The 20455-nt window shown below is 48.7% G+C and overlaps 1 protein-coding gene across 1 annotated transcript in view; it reads left to right on the top strand.

The window, feature by feature from the left end:
• Positions 1 to 9912, top strand: part of LOC142245389 (uromodulin-like) — a 50453-nt gene extending 40541 nt beyond the window's left edge. Inside the window, exons 13-16 of the mRNA XM_075318052.1 lie at positions 3121 to 3286; positions 7780 to 7855; positions 8484 to 8504; positions 9834 to 9912. Coding sequence (XP_075174167.1) covers positions 3121 to 3286; positions 7780 to 7855; positions 8484 to 8504; positions 9834 to 9904 — 334 coding nt within the window. The 3' untranslated portion in view covers positions 9905 to 9912. The remainder of the gene's footprint in view (positions 1 to 3120; positions 3287 to 7779; positions 7856 to 8483; positions 8505 to 9833) is intronic.
• Positions 9913 to 20455: the final 10543 nt, after the last annotated feature.

The raw sequence follows: 20455 nt of genomic DNA, 5'->3' as shown, positions 1-20455 counted from the left end.
AGAAGGACGACAGAGGCGGCGACAAAGATGGCCGAAAGAAGCTGGCACTGGAAGACGAAGACGCCCATCTGAGCCACATCCACCGCAGCGACCATTTAGGTGAGTATTATAAAGTGTTTTTTTATGTTCTAAACAGCGGCTTTGGCTCTTATATACAGCATTCTAACATGCGGTATATAAGAGCCCACTGGTGGATGCCGCAGCTTATAGGCCGAAAAACCGGTGACCGGTTTCCTTTAATATTTGTATCTAATACATTCTTGTTGCCGAACTTCAGAACACCTACAGCATTGTTGAGTAAAATTGGCAGCTTTCATACATTTTAAGTTTGAAGGTAGGCGTAAGTGTATAGATTAAAGGCTGAAGTGTATCATCTTGATCCAAAGGAAGACAAAAAAAAAAAAAAAGCCCATGGGGCAGCCAGTAAGATTCATCTTGTGGGGAAAAATTCCTTCCTCAGACTAGTTCCCTGTATTAACGCACATCATGGAATCTAGTGCCCATAGACTGTAAGGTAACAGCATTGCTAAGGAGGACTGGCAGGCATGTGTCCTAGGTACCAGGTGGGGCCCTAAAGAGTCTAAACTTGCAGACTGTGGACTTTCTCTCATTCAGTAAAAAGATACAGAGATCAATACATACAAACTGCATACATTACTACATAGATTCCTTATACCTGATCAGGCTGGTATACTTACTTTGAAAATCAATGTCGGATAGGCAGTATAATCTTATTTAACATTTTATACAGTGCCTTGCCAAAGTATTCAGCCCCCTTGAATTTTTCAGCCTCTTCCCACATTTCAAGCTTCAAACATAAAAGGTAAAAAATGTAATGTTATGGTGAATAATCAACAAGTGGACACAGTTGTGAAGTTGAACAATATTTATTGCTTATTTTAAATTTTTGCAAAAAATAAAAAACTGAAAATTGTGGCGTGCAATATTATTCACCCCCCTTTACTTTCAGTGCAGCAAACTCACTCCAGAAGTTTATTGAGGATCTCTGAATGATCCAATGTTGTCCTAAATGACTGATGATGATAAATATAAGCCACTTGTGTGTAATCAAGTCTCTGTATAAATGCCCCTGCTCTGTGATAGTCTCAGTGTTCTGTTTAAAGCACAGAGAGCATCATGAAGACCAAGGAACACAACAGGCAGGTCCATGATACTGTTGTGGAGAAGTTTAAAGCCGGATTTGGTTGCAACAAGATTTCCAAAACTTTAAACATCCCAAGGAGCACTGTGCAAGCGATCATATTGAAATGGAAGGAGTATCATACCACTGCAAATCTACCAAGACCCGGCTGTCCCTCAAAACTTTCATCTCAAACAAGGAGAAGACTGATCAGAGATGCAGCCAAGAAGCCCATGATCACTCTGGATGAACTGCAGATATCTACAGCTGAGGTGGGAGAGTCTGTCCATAGGACAACAATCAGTCGTGCACTGCACAAATCTGGCCTTTATGGAAGAGTGGCAAGAAGAAAGCCATTTCTCAAAGATATCCATAAAAAGTGTCATTTAAAGTTTGCCACAATCTACCTTGGAGACACCAAACATGTGGAAGAAGGTGCTCTGGTCAGATGAAACCAAAATCGAACTTTTTGGACACAATGCCAAACGATATGTTTGGTGTAAAAGCAACACAGCTCATCACCCTGAACACATCATCCCCACTGTCAAACATGGTGGTGGCAGCATCATAGTTTGGGTCTGCTTTGTTTCAGCAGGGACAGGGAAGATGGTTAAAATTGATGGGAAGATGGATGGAGCCAAATACAGGACCATTCTTAAAGAAAACCTGTTGGAGTCTGCAAAAGACCTGAGACTGGGACGGAGATTTGTCTTCCAACAGGACAATGATCCCAAGCATAAAGCAAAATCTACAATGGAATGGTTCACAAATAAACGTATCCAGGTGTTAGAATGGCCAAGTCACAGTCCAGACCTGAATCCAATCGAGAATCTGTGGAAAGAGCAGAAAACTGCTGTTCACAAACGCCTCCATCCAACCTCACTCAGCTCCAGCTGTTTACAAAGGAAGAATGGGCAAGAATTTCAGTCTCTCGATGTGCAAAACTGATAGAGACATACCCCAAGAGACTGCAGCTGTAATCACAGCAAAAGGAGGCGCTACAAAGTATTAAAATTTTTTTAAAATAAGCAATAAATATCGTTCAACTTCACAATTGTGTCCACTTGTTGTTGATTCTTCACCAGAACATTAACATTTTTATGTTTGAAGCCTGAAATGTGGGAAAAGGTTGAAAAATTCAAGGGAAGGGGGGGGCGAATACTTTTGCAAGGCACTGTATGTCTGAAATTAAAATGCTCATCTTAGTATCATCATAGTTATTTTGACATGAATGTTCAAATAAAACGACCTACAAGGTGAAAAGTGGACAGTTTTGGCTGTTATTTTAGTCCCACGCCATGAATATTCTTTTTATTGGTGTTTTTTTTTTAAATTACAGCGATATATGGGCCTTTTAGTTTAGTGCTAACCTTTCTGCTCTTTTCAAAGGGGGCAGGACTCACAGGTTAATTATGCAGAGCAGCCTAAAGACACGCCCCTGAGGATCCTGTGAGCCATGCCCCCTTATAAAGACAACATAAATCACCACTGAACAAAACAAAGATCAAAAACACTAAATATTCTGGGGTCCCAAGGTCCTGCAATGCCCTGTACATGAAGTAACAGGCATGGCTAATCAGACTACATTTCTAATTGGAGGTATTTGCTATTATTATACCTACTATATATTGGGATAGGATCATGGATCTGGAAATACCCCTTTAAGGCCATAGACATTGACTAATGTGGCGTGTCATGGTCTCTTTTATTAGTCCCTAATACAACATGGTCCTAAAAGTTCATCAGAAAGTAAAATCCGATTTAGGATTTGTCCATAGACAATGTGCAGGGGCAAAACCCCAAATTAGTTATTGTATTACTAAATGTGTAGGAGGAATAACACAGGAACGGCACAAGGCAGGGCGAGGGTATTTCCTATTGAATACAAGTGTTTAGTGTACGACATGTTCGGAATTATTCAGATTTTTACTTCTTATTTGCATCATCCACTAATTAACTCATCCTTTTACTTTTTGTAGCTGTCCTAACAAGCAAGATTCCAGTATCTCCGTCTCTCAGAATGGAGTATCGCGGGAGGGACGCCTGTCTGTGCAGATGTTCCAATTTGTTGGAAATAATTATGACTCCGTGTATCTCCATTGCGAGCTCGGTCTTTGCAATGCGGTGTCTGGAAGCTGCACTCCCGTGAGTGAGACCTTCAGAATGGTGGATTAAACTAAGGGATAGCACCACACCGGCCAGCAGGGGGTGTGATAGTACAGCTCCGCTCCATTAAAGTGAATGGGATGAGGTGCAAAACTACACAAGACGTGATCAATCATATGATTAACAAAGTAACTACACAATTATTTCCATAAATCATGCTCAGTACTCGTAATGAGTAGTTGGTGCTCAGAGGGGCGTGACTCAGAGTACCCGAGTATAATGGAAGGCAAAGATTTTCCCGAAAAATGCTCAAAACCCCTATTTACTTCAATTATACTTGAATCGCACCCATCCAAGCACCAACTGCTAGTTAAGAGTACCGAGCACCTGAGCATGGTAGTGCCCGCTCATCACTAGTTACAAGTACCGAGCACCTGAGCATGGTAGTGCCCGCTCATCACTAGTTACGAGTACCGAGTACCTGAGCATGGTAGTGCCCGCTCATCACTAGTTACTAGTACCGAGCACCTGAGCATGGTAGTGCCCGCTCATCACTAGTTACGAGTACCGAGCACCTGAGCATGGTAGTGCCCGCTCATCACTAGTTACGAGTACCGAGCACCTGAGCATGGTAGTGCCCGCTCATCACTAGTTACGAGTACCGAGCACCTGAGCATGGTAGTGCCCGCTCATCACTAGTTACGAGTACCGAGCACCTGAGCATGGTAGTGCCCGCTCATCACTAGTTACGAGTACCGAGCACCTGAGCATGGTAGTGCCCGCTCATCACTAGTTACGAGAACTGAGCACCTGAGCATGGTAGTGCCCGCTCATCACTAGTTACAAGTACCGAGCACCCGAGCATGGTAGTGCCCACTCATCACTAGTTACGAGTACAGAGCACCTGAGCATGGTAGTGCCCGCTCATCACTAGTTACGAGTACCGAGCACCTGAGCATGGTAGTGCCCGCTCATCACTAGTTACGAGTACCGAGCACCTGAGCATGGTAGTGCCCGCTCATCACTAGTTACGAGAACTGAGCACCTGAGTATGGTAGTGCCCGCTCATCACTAGTTACAAGTACCGAGCACCCGAGCATGGTAGTGCCCACTCATCACTAGTTACGAGTACAGAGCACCTGAGCATGGTAGTGCCCGCTCATCACTAGTTACGAGTACCGAGCACCTGAGCATGGTAGTGCCCGCTCATCACTAGTTACGAGTACCGAGCACCTGAGCATGGTAGTGCCCGCTCATCACTAGTTACGAGAACTGAGCACCTGAGTATGGTAGTGCCCGCTCATCACTAGTTACAAGTACCGAGCACCCGAGCATGGTAGTGCCCACTCATCACTAGTTACGAGTACAGAGCACCCGAGCATGGTAGTGCCCGCTCATCACTAGTTACGAGTACAGAGCACCCGAGCATGGTAGTGCCCGCTCATCACAAGTTACGAGTACTGAGCACCCGAGCATGGTAGTGCCCGCTCATCACTAGTTACCAGTACTGAGCACCTGAGCATGGTAGTGCCCGCTCATCACTAGTTACGAGTACCGAGCATGGTAGTGCCCGCTCATCACTAGTTACCAGTACTGAGCACCTGAGCATGGTAGTGCTCACTCATCACTAGTTACGAGTACCGAGCACCTGAGCATGGTAGTGCCCGCTCATCACTAGTTACGAGTACCGAGCACCCGAGCATGGTAGTGCCCGCTCATCACTAGTTACGAGTACAGAGCACCCGAGCATGGTAGTGCCCGCTCATCACAAGTTACGAGTACTGAGCACCTGAGCATGGTAGTGCCCGCTCATCACAAGTTAAGAGTACTGAGCACCTGAGCATGGTAGTGCCCACTCATCACTAGTTACCAGTACTGAGCACCTGAGCATGGTAGTGCCCGCTCATCACTAGTTACGAGTACCGAGCATGGTAGTGCCCGCTCATCACTAGTTACCAGTACTGAGCACCTGAGCATGGTAGTTCCCGCTCATCACTAGTTACAAGTACAGAGCACCCGAGCATGGTAGTGCCCGCTCATCACTAGTTACATGTACCGAGCACCCGAGCATGGTAGTGCCCGCTCATCACTAGTTACTAGTACCGAGCACCTGAGCATGGTAGTGCCCGCTCATCACTAGTTACGAGTACCGAGCACCTGAGCATGGTAGTGCCCGCTCATCACTAGTTACGAGTACCGAGCACCTGAGCATGGTAGTGCCCGCTCATCACTAGTTACGAGTACCGAGCACCTGAGCATGGTAGTGCCCGCTCATCACTAGTTACGAGTACCGAGCACCTGAGCATGGTAGTGCCCGCTCATCACTAGTTACGAGTACCAAGCACCTGAGCATGGTAGTGCCCGCTCATCACTAGTTACGAGTACCGAGCACCTGAGCATGGTAGTGCCCGCTCATCACTAGTTACGAGTACCGAGCACCTGAGCATGGTAGTGCCCGCTCATCACTAGTTACAAGTACCGAGCACCTGAGCATGGTAGTGCCCGCTCATCACTAGTTACAAGTACCGAGCACCCGAGCATGGTAGTGCCCGCTCATCACTAGTTACGAGTACAGAGCACCCGAGCATGGTAGTGCCCGCTCATCACAAGTTACGAGTACTGAGCACCCGAGCATGGTAGTGCCCGCTCATCACTAGTTACGAGTACTGAGCACCTGAGCATGGTAGTGCCCGCTCATCACTAGTTACCAGTACTGAGCACCTGAGCATGGTAGTGCCCGCTCATCACTAGTTACGAGTACAGAGCGCCCGAGCATGGTAGTGCCCGCTCATCACTAGTTACATGTACTGAGCACCCGAGCATGGTAGTGCCCGCTCATCACAAGTTACGAGTACAGAGCACCCGAGCATGGTAGTGCCCGCTCATCACTAGTTACAGGTACAGAGCACCCGAGCATGGTAGTGCCCGCTCATCACAAGTTACGAGTACTGAGCACCTGAGCATGGTAGTGCCCGCTCATCACTAGTTACGAGTACCGAGCATGGTAGTGCCCGCTCATCACTAGTTACCAGTACTGAGCACCTGAGCATGGTAGTGCCCGCTCATCACTAGTTACGAGTACCGAGCATGGTAGTGCCCGCTCATCACTAGTTACCAGTACTGAGCACCTGAGCATGGTAGTGCCCGCTCATCACTAGTTACAAGTACAGAGCACCCGAGCATGGTAGTGCCCGCTCATCACTAGTTACATGTACTGAGCACCCGAGCATGGTAGTGCCCGCTCATCACAAGTTACGAGTACCGAGCACCCGAGCATGGTAGTGCCCGCTCATCACAAGTTACGAGTACCGAGCATGGTAGTGCCCGCTCATCACTAGTTACCAGTACTGAGCACCCGAGCATGGTAGTGCCCGCTCATCACAAGTTACGAGTACCGAGCACCCGAGCATGGTAGTGCCCGCTCATCACTAGTTACGAGTACCGAGCATGGTAGTGCCCGCTCATCACTAGTTACCAGTACTGAGCACCCGAGCATGGTAGTGCCCGCTCATCACAAGTTACGAGTACCGAGCACCCGAGCATGGTAGTGCCCGCTCATCACTAGTTACAAGTACAGGGCACCCGAGCATGGTAGTGCCCGCTCATCACTAGTTACATGTACTGAGCACCCGAGCATGGTAGTGCCCGCTCATCACAAGTTACGAGTACCGAGCACCCGAGCATGGTAGTGCCCGCTCATCACAAGTTACGAGTACCGAGCACCCGAGCATGGTAGTGCCCGCTCATCACTAGTTACGAGTACAGAGCACCCGAGCATGGTAGTGCCCGCTCATCACTAGTTACATGTACCGAGCACCCGAGCATGGTAGTGCCCGCTCATCACAAGTTACGAGTACAGAGCATGGTAGTGCCCACTCATCACTAGTTACGAGTACAGAGCACCCGAACATGGTAGTGCCCGCTCATCACAAGTTACGAGTACAGAGCATGGTAGTGCCCACTCATCACTAGTTACGAGTACAGAGCATGGTAGTGCTCGCTAATCACTAAATGGCGCACATTAGTGTTAAAGCTTATTCTAAAAAAATTACCTGAAAGTGAAGTGCAGTTACCCTTCCAGCTGCACAATGCCTTTAAAAGGGGTTTTCCCCATCACCAAGAAGCTATCCCAAGTAATAATAATAGTAAATACCTCCAATTAAAAAAAGTAGTATAGTTCTCCTGATTAGCGATCTATCTTACCTCATGTGCAGGGCATTGCAGTAGCTTAGGTATCCATGGTTACAACCACTCATATAGTGAGTCAGTTGCTCGTAGTCATAACCATAGATGCCTAAGCTGCAATGCCCTGCACATGAGGTAAGAGACAGCTAATCAGGAGAATTCTATTAAATTTCTAATTGGAGGTATTTGCTATTATTATTATTACACCTACTACATATTGGATTAGGATCTTGGAGATGGGAATAACCCTGAATTCCACACACAGATTTTTCTGCACCTGTTCCAGATTGGAATGTGATGTAATAGTGAACACTTTCCTTTGATCATAATCCTCATTTCTGTTTTAGTCCTGCTCTGGAGCCCGAAGTGCTGGACTGGATATGGCAACGCAGGACCTGACCATTGGACCCATAAAGCGGGCAGGTAAAGAGCCCACAGTATGAAATATATTTCCCTACATGTTGAATGATGGGTGGCTGAAGGAAAGGAGGCCTAGGTCAGAGCTGCACTCATTGAGCAGAAGGCAGCCACCACTAGGGGGAGCCTGCTACACATCTACAGATATGGCTACCATTGACTTCAATAGGAGCTGTATTCCTCATTGTGAGAGGATCAGTACAGATATTAGTAGGTGTGAACTGCAAGTTAGTCCAATGGGTCAGGTCATATATAAGACAAAAAAAAGTCTCTGTAATAAGGGCTTGGATATTTGTCACATGGGAAGGGACATGCATGGAATCACGTACGATACCGTACCTAATTCAGAAAACAAACTCTGACATTTTTAATTTAAAAGGATAATCTGGGATTAAAAAAAATAAATACTTATTTCTCCAAAAGCAGCAGCTCCCTCTATAGATTATGTGGTACAACAGATCAGCCCATTCACTTTTATACAGCTCAGCTGCAGTACCATACTCAACCCAATGACAGGGGTGGCGCCGTTTCTGAAAGAAAGCAAAGAAAGCAGACATGTTTTAGTAATCTTGGGAAATTCTGTTAAATTGTATCTACTGATCTGTTTCTCTAATATAAAGGTTCTCTTTTGCAGAAACATCAAATGTGGTTACCAGTAAGTATACTATATAGTGTTAGATTATTTTATAAAGTGTAACTAATCTTTTATATATTAAATGTCGGAGCATTTAACAATCCTATAGGTTATCGGGGTGGGGGGGGGTGTCTTAAAATATTCTATAAAGCCTGTGTAGCGCACTTTTTGAGAGGTCTCATGATCTGGACCTACCACATATTTAAGGGGGTTCACATGACTTGTACGCTACCCTTTACTTTTTGGACTTTATTATATGCATTCTCTATAAAGTATCACAAGTATCCTTATTGTCGTCTTTGCTTAGAAGGTATCCCCTGAATGGTGGGAGACCTGGTCGTCTAACCAAGCCAGAGGGACAGTAGGGCGTGTGATACTAGAGCTCCACTCAATTAACGTGATTGGAATGAGCTGTAATACTGCACAAGACATGAACAGACATTTTTTTTTTAACAAAGAGTAACTACACATGTATTGCCAAAAGTCAACACTATAAAGTGAAGATAGGAGTTTGTATTATATCTTTCCTTAATTCTTAGTCTTGCAATTAGAGGAACAGGAAATTGCTCTAATCTGTCTACAGTTCTGTCTTCAGTGAGGGATAAAATTACATCTGCTACCTATAGAAGTCTATGGAGGGAGAAAGACAAAGAAAATTAGCTGAGGCTTGTAGAAAATAGGGCAAGACCTATAATGGCGCTAGTGATGAGTGAGCACTCCCATGCTCAGGTACTCGTAATGAGCTGTTGGTGCTCAGATGAGCATGACTCGAGTACAGTGGAAGTCAATGGGAGCTCCAAACATTTTTCCAGAAGACTTCCTGGAAAATTGCTTGAGTCACCCATTGACTTCCACATTACTTGGGTGCTTGAGTTGCGCCCATCCGAGTGTCAGTACTGAGCACCCAAGCATGGTAGTGCTGCAGAGACTAACATCCATGATTAGTGACCTCCTTCCTAATTACATCTCCAACTAGATAACTAGACTGCCGCAGGGAATTCAGAGTGAAACATAGGTTTGTAGTAAGGGAGCCGTCTCTGGTTCATGCCATCTGTGGTTTAATCACCATGAATCATGTGATAGTTTTGCTTTAAGGGTATGTTCAGACGGCGGTGATATATCTAAGGCCAGTCACGTCCCAAATTGGAAACCGGTCTCACTCCATGTGCCCATCCGTGTAGAGTACGGATGCAGAAGTTGAGAAAACAAAGTAGGTGGGACGGTTCACTGAACGGTTTGGCCTCCCCAGGGGTGCAGCGAGCGCCTGTGCTTTTTAATCCGAGTCCCTTTAAAGGCCAGAATTTAGACTTCTGCATAAGGCCTAATAATATGTCTAATTTTCCTCTTTAGGTGCATGCGCTTCCCCCATCCTCCGCCTTTCTACTCTACTACTGATGATTATCTCCTCTGTGTTCCTGTAATATTTGCCAGCAGAAGATATTTTATTGTATTACTTATTATATGCTACTTAATGTATACATTAAATGTTACACAAATATATTCAGTTCTTGTGTGATCTGTTCATCGCTGTTGGGAACGGGATAAGAGTGTAGGAAAAAAATAGGGTTATTGGAACAGATCCAGGTCTTTATTGGCCACAAAAACCACCAACCACCCACCATGTTACTATGTTGGCACCAATTGGTAGATGAAGCTGGGCCAAGAAAATAGCAGGAATTTATATAAATAAATAAATAAATAAATATATATATATATATATATATATATATATATATATATATATATATATATATATATTCTAATCTATCTATACACACATGATCAAAATTAGAGAACAATGTCTGATCACTTGCTTTCTTCAGAAATCATGTAATCTACATTGATGAAATTTGGAAGGTTTTTTGTAGGGGGTGCACCATGCCACTAGAACAATGTTTTACAAAAGAGACAAAGTTTAATCACCATCAACCCTTTATTTTACCCATAACGTGATGATAATAATTAGAGAACAGCAATGACTGTAGCACAGAGAAATATTAGAAGTACATTTTCTGAAGGTAACAACAGTCACAATCAGTAGGACGTGCACCGGCCGTCGCTGTGAATGAAGTCAGGCCCTCTGCAGCCACAGGACATCACTAGTCTCTCACACTGCTCTGGTGGGATTTTGGTCCACTCTTCTTCCAGTCTCTTCCACAGTTCTTTGTTGTGGGTTTCTTGGCCATAACTTTGTCACCAAGGATTTTCCAGAGGTTTTCTATTGGGTCTAGATCAGGACTCTGGGTAGCCATTTCATTGTTTCCAGGAACTGCTTTACACGTTTTGCTGTGTGATGGGGGCATTGTCCTGCATGAAAATTGCTGGCTGATTGAGTGTGAACGCAGATAAGGAACCACGTGTTGTTGAAGGTTCTGATCCACACTTGTATTCACTCTGCCATGTAGCTGTATGAGAGGTCCAACTCCTGCTGCAGAAAACATTCCCCAAACCATGACACTTCCGCCACCACCTCTCACTGACTTCTTAACACACTTTGGGTTCAGTCTTTCCACAGTTTGTTCACTAACAATGTTTCCCATCAGACCCAAATAAATTAAACTTGCTTTCATCACTAAAATGAAGTGTGACCACTTCTCCTCTGTCCACACATGTTCCTCACCAATGGTGAGGCTATCCTTCTGATTCTTCCTGCTGAGAGGTTTGGTCCCTGCAGAGAAGGCTTTCAGTCCAAATACTCTTAAACGCCGTGACACTGTATGATGAGACAGATCCTTATCCTGTTCAGTGCTGAACTGGCGAGCAATTCCAGCTACAGTGTTGAAATGATTACCCATGGAGATTCTCTGCATTATCCTGTCCTCTCTTGCATTTGTCTTTCGAGGGGGACTAGCCATCTTGAGGGACTTGAAGAAGGGAATTTTGTTTACTTACCGTAAATTCCTTTTCTTCTAGCTCCTATTGGGAGACCCAGACAATTGGGTGTATAGCTTCTGCCTCCGGAGGCCACACAAAGTATTACACTCAAAAGTGTAACCCCTCCCCTCTGCCTATACACCCTCCTGTGCATCACGGGCTCCTCAGTTTTGGTGCAAAAGCAGGAAGGAGGAAACTTATAAATTGGTTTAAGGTAAATTCAATCCGAAGGATGTTCGGAGAACTGAGAACCATGAAACAATTGAACATGAACAACATGTGTACACAAAAGAACAACTAGCCCGAAGGGAACAGGGGCGGGTGCTGGGTCTCCCAATAGGAGCTAGAAGAAAAGGAATTTACGGTAAGTAAACAAAATTCCCTTCTTCTTTGTCGCTCCATTGGGAGACCCAGACAATTGGGACGTCCAAAAGCAGTCCCTGGGTGGGTAAAAGAATACCTCGATAAAAAGAGCCGACACGACTCCCTCTTACAGGTGGGCCACCGCCGCCTGAAGGACCTGCCTACCTAGACTGGCATCTGCCGAAGCATAGGCATGCACTTGATAGTGCTTTGTGAAAGTGTGCAGACTCGACCACGTAGCTGCCTGACACACCTGTATAGCCGTTGCCTGGTGCCGTAATGCCCAGGACGCCCCCACGGCTCTGGTAGAATGGGCTTTCAGCCCCGAAGGAATCGGAAGCCCCGAAGAACGGTAAGCTTCAAGAATCGGTTCCTTGATCCACCGAGCCAAGGTTGACCTGGAAGCCTGCGAGCTGACCAGCCACAAGGACAAAAAGCGCATCTGAACGGCGCAGGGGCGCTGTGCGAGACACGTAGAAACGGAGTGCTCTCACTAGATCTAATGAGTGCAAATCCTTTTCAAAGCGGTGAATTGGATTAGGGCAAAATGAAGGTAAGGTGATATCCTGATTGAGATGAAAGGACGATACCACCTTCGGGAGAAATTCCGGAACAGGACGGAGAACCACCTTATCCTGGTGAAAAACCAGGAAGGGGGCTTTGCATGACAGTGCTGCAAGCTCCGACACTCTACGGAGCGAAGTAACTGCTACTAGAAATGCCACTTTCTGCGAAAGACGTGATAAGGAGACATCCCGCAGCGGCTCAAAAGGTGGTTTCTGAAGAGCCGTCAGCACCCTGTTAAGGTCCCAGGGTTCAAGCGGGCGCTTGTAAGGTGGGACTATGTGGCAAACTCCCTGCAGGAACGTGCGGACCTGCGGAAGCTTGGCCAGGCGCTTTTGAAAGAATATTGAGAGTGCCGATACTTGCCCTTTGAGAGAACTAAGTGACAACCCCTTATCCATTCCGGATTGAAGGAAGGAAAGAAAAGTGGGTAAGGCAAAAGGCCAAGGAATAAAACCTTTATCAGCACACCAGGACAAGAAAATCCGCCAAGTCCTGTGATAGATCTTGGCGGACGTCTGTTTCCTGGCCTGTCTCATAGTGGCAATGACATCCTGAGACAACCCTGAGGACGCTAGGAGCCAGGACTCAATGGCCACACAGTCAGGTTGAGGGCCGCAGAATTCAGATGAAAAATGGCCCTTGCGACAGCAAGTCTGGGCGGTCTGGCAGCGCCCACGGCTGACCCACCGTGAGATGCCACAGATCCGGGTACCATGACCGCCTCGGCCAGTCTGGAGCGACGAGAATGGCGCGACGGCAGTCGGACCTGATCTTGCGTAGAACTCTGGGCAGCATTGCCAGAGGAGGGAATACATAAGGCAGTCGAAACTGCGACCAATCCTGAACTAATGCGTCCGCCGCCAGAGCCCTGTGATCCTGAGACCGTGCCATGAAGGGCGGGACCTTGTTGTTGTGCCGTGACGCCATGAGATCGACGTCCGGCGTTCCCCAGCGGCGACAGATCTCCCGAAACACTTCTGGGTGCAGGGACCATTCCCCCGCATCCATGCCCTGACGACTGAGAAAATCTGCTTCCCAGTTTTCTACGCCCGGTATGTGAACTGCTGAGATGGTGGATTCTGTGGCCTCCACCCACTGCAGAATTCGGCGGACTTCTTGGAAGGCTTGAAGACTCCGCGTGCCGCCTTGGTGATTGATGTATGCGACGGCAGTGGCGTTGTCCGACTGGATACGGATCTGCCTGCCCTCCAGCAACTGCTGGAAAGCCAATAGGGCCAGATACACTGCCCTTATCTCCAGGACATTGATCTGAAGTGAAGACTCCATCGGAGTCCAGGTTCCCTGAGCCCTGTGATGGAGGAACACCGCTCCCCACCCTGACAGGCTCGCGTCCGTGGTGACCACAGCCCAAGTTGGGGGAAGGAAGGATTTTCCCTGTGATAAGGAAGTGGGAAGAAGCCACCACTGAAGAGACGTCTTTGTTGCAAGAGAGAGAGAGACGTTCCTGTCGAGAGAGTTCGACCTCCTGTCCCATTTGCGTAGAATGTCCCACTGGAGCGGGCGCAGATGGAATTGCGCGAAAGGCACTGCTTCCATCGCTGCCACCATCTTCCCCAGGAAGTGCATGAGGCGTCTCAAGGGGTGTGACTGAGTCTGAATCAGAGATTGAACCCCTGCCTGCAGTGACAGCTGTTTGTCTAGTGGTAGCTTGACTACCGCTGACTGTGTATGAAACTCCATCCCTAGATAGATCAGAGATTGGGTCGGTGTCAACGTGGATTTTGTGTCGCAAAAGCGGGAGAGCCTGCCACCGACCGAGGATGCGGTTCGGGGATGCCGTGAGTCATGAGGAGGCCGCTTTGGAAGCAGTGTCTCCGGCGGTCTTTTGGGGGCGTGACTTAGACCGCCACGCAAAGGAGTTCCTCTGGCCTTTGTCCTGTCTATTGGACGAAGAGGACTGTGGCTTGGCGGAGGGACGAAAGGACCGAAACCTCGATTGTATTTTTCGTTGCTGAGGTCTCTTAGGTTTGGACTGGGGTAAGGAGGAGTCCTTTCCCTTGGATTCCTTAATAATCTCATCCAATCGTTCGCCAAACAATCTCTCGCCAGAAAACGGCAAACCGGTTAAGAACCTCTTGGAAGCAGAGTCTGCCTTCCATTCGCGCAGCCACATGGCCCTGCGGACTGCCACCGAATTAGCGGATGCCACCGCTGTACGGCTAGCAGAGTCTAGCACGGCGTTCATGGCGTAGGAAGAAAACGCCGACGCCTGAGAGGTTAAAGATGCGACCTGCGGGGCAGACGTACGTGTGACCGCATTAATCTCAGCCAGACAAGCTGAGATAGCTTGGAGTGCCCACATGGCTGCAAAAGCCGGGGCAAAAGACGCTCCCGTGGCCTCATAGATGGATTTCACCAGGAGTTCTATCTGCCTGTCAGTGGCATCTTTTAGTGATGAGCCATCTGCAACCGAAACCACAGATCTAGCCGCCAATCTGGAGACTGGGGGATCCACCTTAGGACATTGAGCCCAACCCTTAACTACGTCAGCGGGGAAGAAGGGAATTTTGTTTACTTACCGTAAATTCCTTTTCTTCTAGCTCCAATTGGGAGACCCAGACAATTGGGTGTATAGCTATGCCTCCGGAGGCCACACAGAAAGTATTACACTAAAAGTGTAAAGCCCCTCCCCTTCAGCCTATACACCCCCCGTGCTGCCACGGGCTCATCAGTTTTGGTGCAAAAGCCCGAAGGAGGAAAAAATTATAAACTGGTTTAAAGTAAATTCAATCCGAAGGAATATCGGAGAACTGAAACCATTTAACCTGAACAACATGTGTATACAAAAACAGGGGCGGGTGCTGGGTCTCCCAATTGGAGCTAGAAGAAAAGGAATTTACGGTAAGTAAACAAAATTCCCTTCTTCTTTGTCGCTCCTTATTAGGAGACCCAGACAATTGGGACGTCCAAAAGCAGTCCCTGGGTGGGTAAATAATACCTCATAATAGAGCCGTAACGGCTCCGTCCTACAGGTGGGCAACTGCCGCCTGAAGGACTCGCCTACCTAGGCTGGCATCTGCCGAAGCATAGGTATGCACCTGATAGTGTTTCGTGAAAGTGTGCAGGCTCGACCAGGTAGCTGCCTGACACACCTGCTGAGCCGTAGCCTGGTGTCGCAAGGCCCAGGACGCTCCCACGGCCCTGGTAGAATGGGCCTTCAGTCCTGAGGGAACTGGAAGCCCCGAGGAACGGTAAGCTTCGAGAATTGGTTCCTTGATCCACCGAGCCAGGGTTGATTTGGAAGCTTGTGTCCCTTTACGCTGGCCAGCGACAAGGACAAAGAGTGCATCCGAGCGGCGCAGGGGCGCCGTACGAGAAATGTAGAGTCTGAGTGCTCTCACCAGATCTAACAAGTGCAAATCCTTTTCACATTGGTGAACTGGATGAGGACAAAACGAGGGTAAGGAGATGTCCTGATTGAGATGAAAGGACAGAAAAGTGGGCAAGGCAAATGGCCAGGGAGAAAACCCCTGAGCAGAGCACCACGACAGGAATATTTTCCACGTCCTGTGGTAGATCTTGGCGGACGTTGGTTTCCTAGCCTGTCTCATAGTGGCAATAACCTCTTGAGATAATCCTGAAGACGCTAGGATCCAGGACTCAATGGCCACACAGTCAGGTTGAGGGCCGCAGAATTCAGATGGAAAAACGGCCCTTGAGACAGCAAATCTGGTCGGTCTGGCAGTGCCCACGGTTGGCCGACCGTGAGATGCCACAGATCCGGGTACCACGACCTCCTCGGCCAGTCTGGAGCGACGAGGATGACGCGGCGGCAGTCGGCCCTTATCTTGCGTAACACTCTGGGCAACAGTGCCAGAGGAGGAAACACATAAGGAAGCCGAAACTGCGACCAATCCTGAACTAAGGCGTCTGCCGCCAGAGCGCTGTGATCTTGAGATCGAGCCATGAATGTTGGGACCTTGTTGTTGTGCCGTGACGCCATTAGGTCGACGTCCGGCATCCCCCAGCGGCAACAGATCTCCTGAAACACGTCCGGGTGAAGGGACCATTCCCCTGCGTCCATGCCCTGGCGACTGAGAAAGTCTGCTTCCCAGTTTTCTACGCCCGGGATGTGAACTGCGGATATGGTGGATGCTGTGGCTTCCACCCACAGCAGAATCCGCCGGACTTCCTGGAAGGCTTGCCGACTGCGTGTCCCACCTTGGTGGTTGATGTAAGCCACCGCTGTGGAGTTGTCCGACTGAATTCGGATCTGCTTGCCTTCCAGCCACTGCTGGAACGCTTTTAGGGCAAGATACACTGCCCTGATCTCCAGAACATTGATCTGAAGTGAGGACTCTTGCTGAGTCCACGTACCCTGAGCCCTGTGGTGGAGAAAAACTGCTCCCCACCCTGACAGACTCGCGTCCGTCGTGACCACCGCCCAGGATGGGGGTAGGAATGATTTCCCCTTCGATAATGAGGTGGGAAGAAGCCACCACCGAAGGGAAGCTTTGGTTGCCTGAGAGAGGGAGACGTTCCTGTCTAGGGACGTCGGCATCCTGTCCCACTTGCGTAGAATGTCCCATTGAAGTGGACGCAGGTGAAACTGCGCGAAAGGGACTGCTTCCATTGCTGCCACCATCTTCCCCAGGAAGTGCATGAGGCGCCTCAAGGGGTGTGACCGACCTTGAAGGAGAGATTGCACCCCTGTCTGTAGTGAACGCTGTTTGTTCAGCGGAAGCTTCACTATCGCTGGAAGAGTATGAAACTCCATGCCAAGATATGTCAGCGATTGGACCGGTGTCAGACTTTGACTTTGGAAAATTGATGATCCACCCGAAACTCTGGAGAATCTCCAGAGTAACGTTGAGGCTGTGTTGGCATGCCTCTTGAGAGGGTGCCTTGACCAGCAGATCGTCTAAGTAAGGTATCACTGAGTGACCCTGAGAGTGGAGGACCGCAACTACTGTAGCCATGACCTTGGTGAAAACCCTTGGGGCTGTCGCCAGGCCGAACGGCAGTGCCGCGAACTGAAGGTGTTCGTCTCCTATGGCGAAGCGCAAGAAGCGCTGATGCTGATGCTGACGCTGATGCTCTGGAGCAATTGGTACGTGGAGATAAGCATCCTTGATATCGATCGATGCTAGGAAATCTCCTTGGGACATTGAGGCGATGACGGAGCGGAGGGATTCCATCCGGAACCGCCTGGTCCTTACGTGTTTGTTGAGCAGTTTTAGGTCCAGAACAGGACGGAAGGACCCGTCCTTCTTTGGAACCACAAACAGGTTGGAGTAGAAACCGTGACCCTGTTGCTGAAGAGGAACCGGGACCACCACTCCTTCTGCCTTCAGAATGCCCACCGCCTGCAGAAGAGCCTCGGCTCGCTCGGGAGGCGGAGATGTTCTGAAGAATCGAGTCGGAGGACGAGAGCTGAACTCTATCCTGTAACCGTGAGACAAAATGTCTCTCACCCAACGGTCTTTTACTTGTGGCAGCCAGGTGTCGCAAAAGCGGGAGAGCCTGCCACCGACCGAGGATGCGGTGTGAGGAGGCCGTAAGTCATGAGGAAGCCGCCTTAGTAGCGGCACCTCCGGCGGTCTTTTTAGGGCGTGATTTAGACCGCCATGCGTCGGAGTTCCTCTGATCCTTCTGCGGCCTTTTGGACGAGGAGAATTGGGACCTGCCCGCACACCGAAAGGACCGAAACCTCGACTGTCCCCTCCTCGGTTGGGGTGTTTTTGGTTTGGCCTGGGGTAAGGATGTTTCCTTTCCCTTGGATTGTTTGATGATTTCATCCAAATCTCTCACCAAACAAACGGTCGCCAGAAAATGGCAATCCAGTTAAGCACTTTTTGGAAGCCGAATCTGCCTTCCATTCCCGCAGCCACAAGGCCCTGCGTATTGCCACCGAATTGTCGGCTGCAACCGCCGTACGGCTCGCAGAGTCCAGGACAGCATTAATAGCGTAGGACGCAAATGCCGACGTTTGAGAGGTTATGGACGCCACCTGCGGCGCAGACGTACGTGTGAGTGCGTCAATTTGCGCCTGACCAGCTGAGATAGCTTGGAGTGCCCATACGGCTGCGAATGCTGGAGCAAAAGACGCGCCGATAGCTTCATAGATGGATTTCAACCAGAGCTCCATCTGTCTGTCAGTGGCATCCTTGAGTGAAGCTCCATCTTCCACTGCAACTATGGATCTAGCCGCAAGTCTGGAGATTGGAGGATCCACCTTGGGACACTGAGTCCAGCCCTTGACCACGTCAGGGGGGAAAGGGTAACGTGTATCCTTAAGGCGCTTGGAAAAACGCTTATCTGGACAAGCTCGGTGTTTCTGGACTGCCTCTCTGAAGTCAGAGTGGTCCAGAAACATACTCTTTGTACGCTTGGGAAACCTGAAACGGAATTTCTCCTGCTGAGAGGCTGACTCCTCCACTGGAGGAGCTGAGGGAGAAATATCCAACATTTCATTGATGGACGCAATGAAGGGAATTTTGTTTACTTACCGTAAATTCCTTTTCTTCTAGCTCCAATTGGGAGACCCAGACAATTGGGTGTATAGCTACTGCCTCCGGAGGCCACACAAAGCACTACACTTAAAAGTGTAAAGCCCCTCCCCTTCTGCCTATACACCCCCCGTGGGATCACGGGCTCCTCAGTTTTAGTGCCAAAGCAAGAAGGAGGAAAGCCAATAACTGGTTTAAAAACCAAATTCAATCCGAAGGAATCTCGGAGAACTGAAACCATTCAACATGAACAACATGTGTACCCGAAAAAACAAAAAACCCAAAGGAAACAGGGCGGGTGCTGGGTCTCCCAATTGGAGCTAGAAGAAAAGGAATTTACGGTAAGTAAACAAAATTTCCTTCTTCTTTGTCGCTCCATTGGGAGACCCAGACAATTGGGACGTCCAAAAGCAGTCCCTGGGTGGGTAAAATAATATCTCGTGATAGGGCCGTAAAAAAACGGCCCTTTCCTACATGGGGGCAATCGCCGCCTGAAGGACTTGTCTACCTAGGCTGGCGTCCGCCGAAGCGTAGGTATGCACCTGATAATACTTGGTAAAAGTGTGCAGACTCGACCAGGTAGCCGCCTGGCACACCTGCTGAGCCGTAGCCTGGTGCCGTAATGCCCAGGACGCACCCACGGCTCTGGTAGAATGGGCCTTCAGCCCTGAGGAAACCGGAAGCCCAGCAGGACGGTAGGCTTCAAGAATTGGTTCCTTAATCCACCGAGCCAGGGTGGATTTGAAAGCTTGCGACCCTTTACGCTGACCAGCGACAAGGACAAAGAGTGCATCCGAGCGGCGCAGGGGCGCCGTGCGGAAAATGTAGATTCTGAGTGCTCTCACCAGATCCAACAAATGCAAATCCTTTTCACATTGATGAACTGGATGAGGACACAAAGAAGGTTAGGCGATATCCTGATTGAGATGAAAGGGGGATACCACCTTAGGGAGAAACTCCGGAATCAGGCGCAGAACCACCTTGTCCTGGTGAAACACCAGGAAGGGAGATTTGCATGACAGCGCTGCTAGCTCGGACACTCTCCGAAGAGACGTGACCGCTACTAGAAAGGCCACTTTCTGTGAAAGGCGAGAAAGGGAAACATCCCTCATAGGCTCGAAAGGCGGCTTTCTGGAGAGCAACTAGAACCCTGTTCAGATCCCAGGGCTCTAACGGCCGCTTGTAAGGAGGGACGATATGACAAACCCCTTGCAGGAACGTGCGTACCTGAGGAAGTCGCGCTAGGCGCTTCTGAAAAAATACAGATAGCGCTGAGACTTGTCCTTTAAGGGAGCCGAGCGACAAACCTTTCCAAACCGGATGGCAGGAAGGAAAGAAAAGTAGGCAATGCAAATGGCCAGGGAGAAACTCCCTGAGGAGAGCACCAAGATAAGAATATCTTCCACGTCCTGTGGTAGATCTTGGCGTAAGTTGGTTTTCTAGCCTGTCTCATGGTGGCAATGACCTCTTGAGATAATCCTGAAGACGCTAGTATCCAGGACTCAATGGCCACACAGTCAGGTTCAGGGCCGCAGAATTCAGATGGAAAAAACGGCCCTTGAGACAGCAAGTCTGGTCGGTCTGGTAGTGCCCACGGTTGGCCGACCGTGAGATGCCACAGATCCGGGTACCATGATCTCCTCGGCCAGTCTGGAGCGACGAGGATGGCGCGACGGCAGTCGGACCTGATCTTGCGCA

Source organism: Anomaloglossus baeobatrachus, chromosome 7 (genome assembly GCF_048569485.1).
Source record: "Anomaloglossus baeobatrachus isolate aAnoBae1 chromosome 7, aAnoBae1.hap1, whole genome shotgun sequence".
Classification (NCBI taxonomy): domain Eukaryota; kingdom Metazoa; phylum Chordata; class Amphibia; order Anura; family Aromobatidae; genus Anomaloglossus; species Anomaloglossus baeobatrachus.
This window is presented reverse-complemented; position numbering and strand designations above follow the sequence as displayed.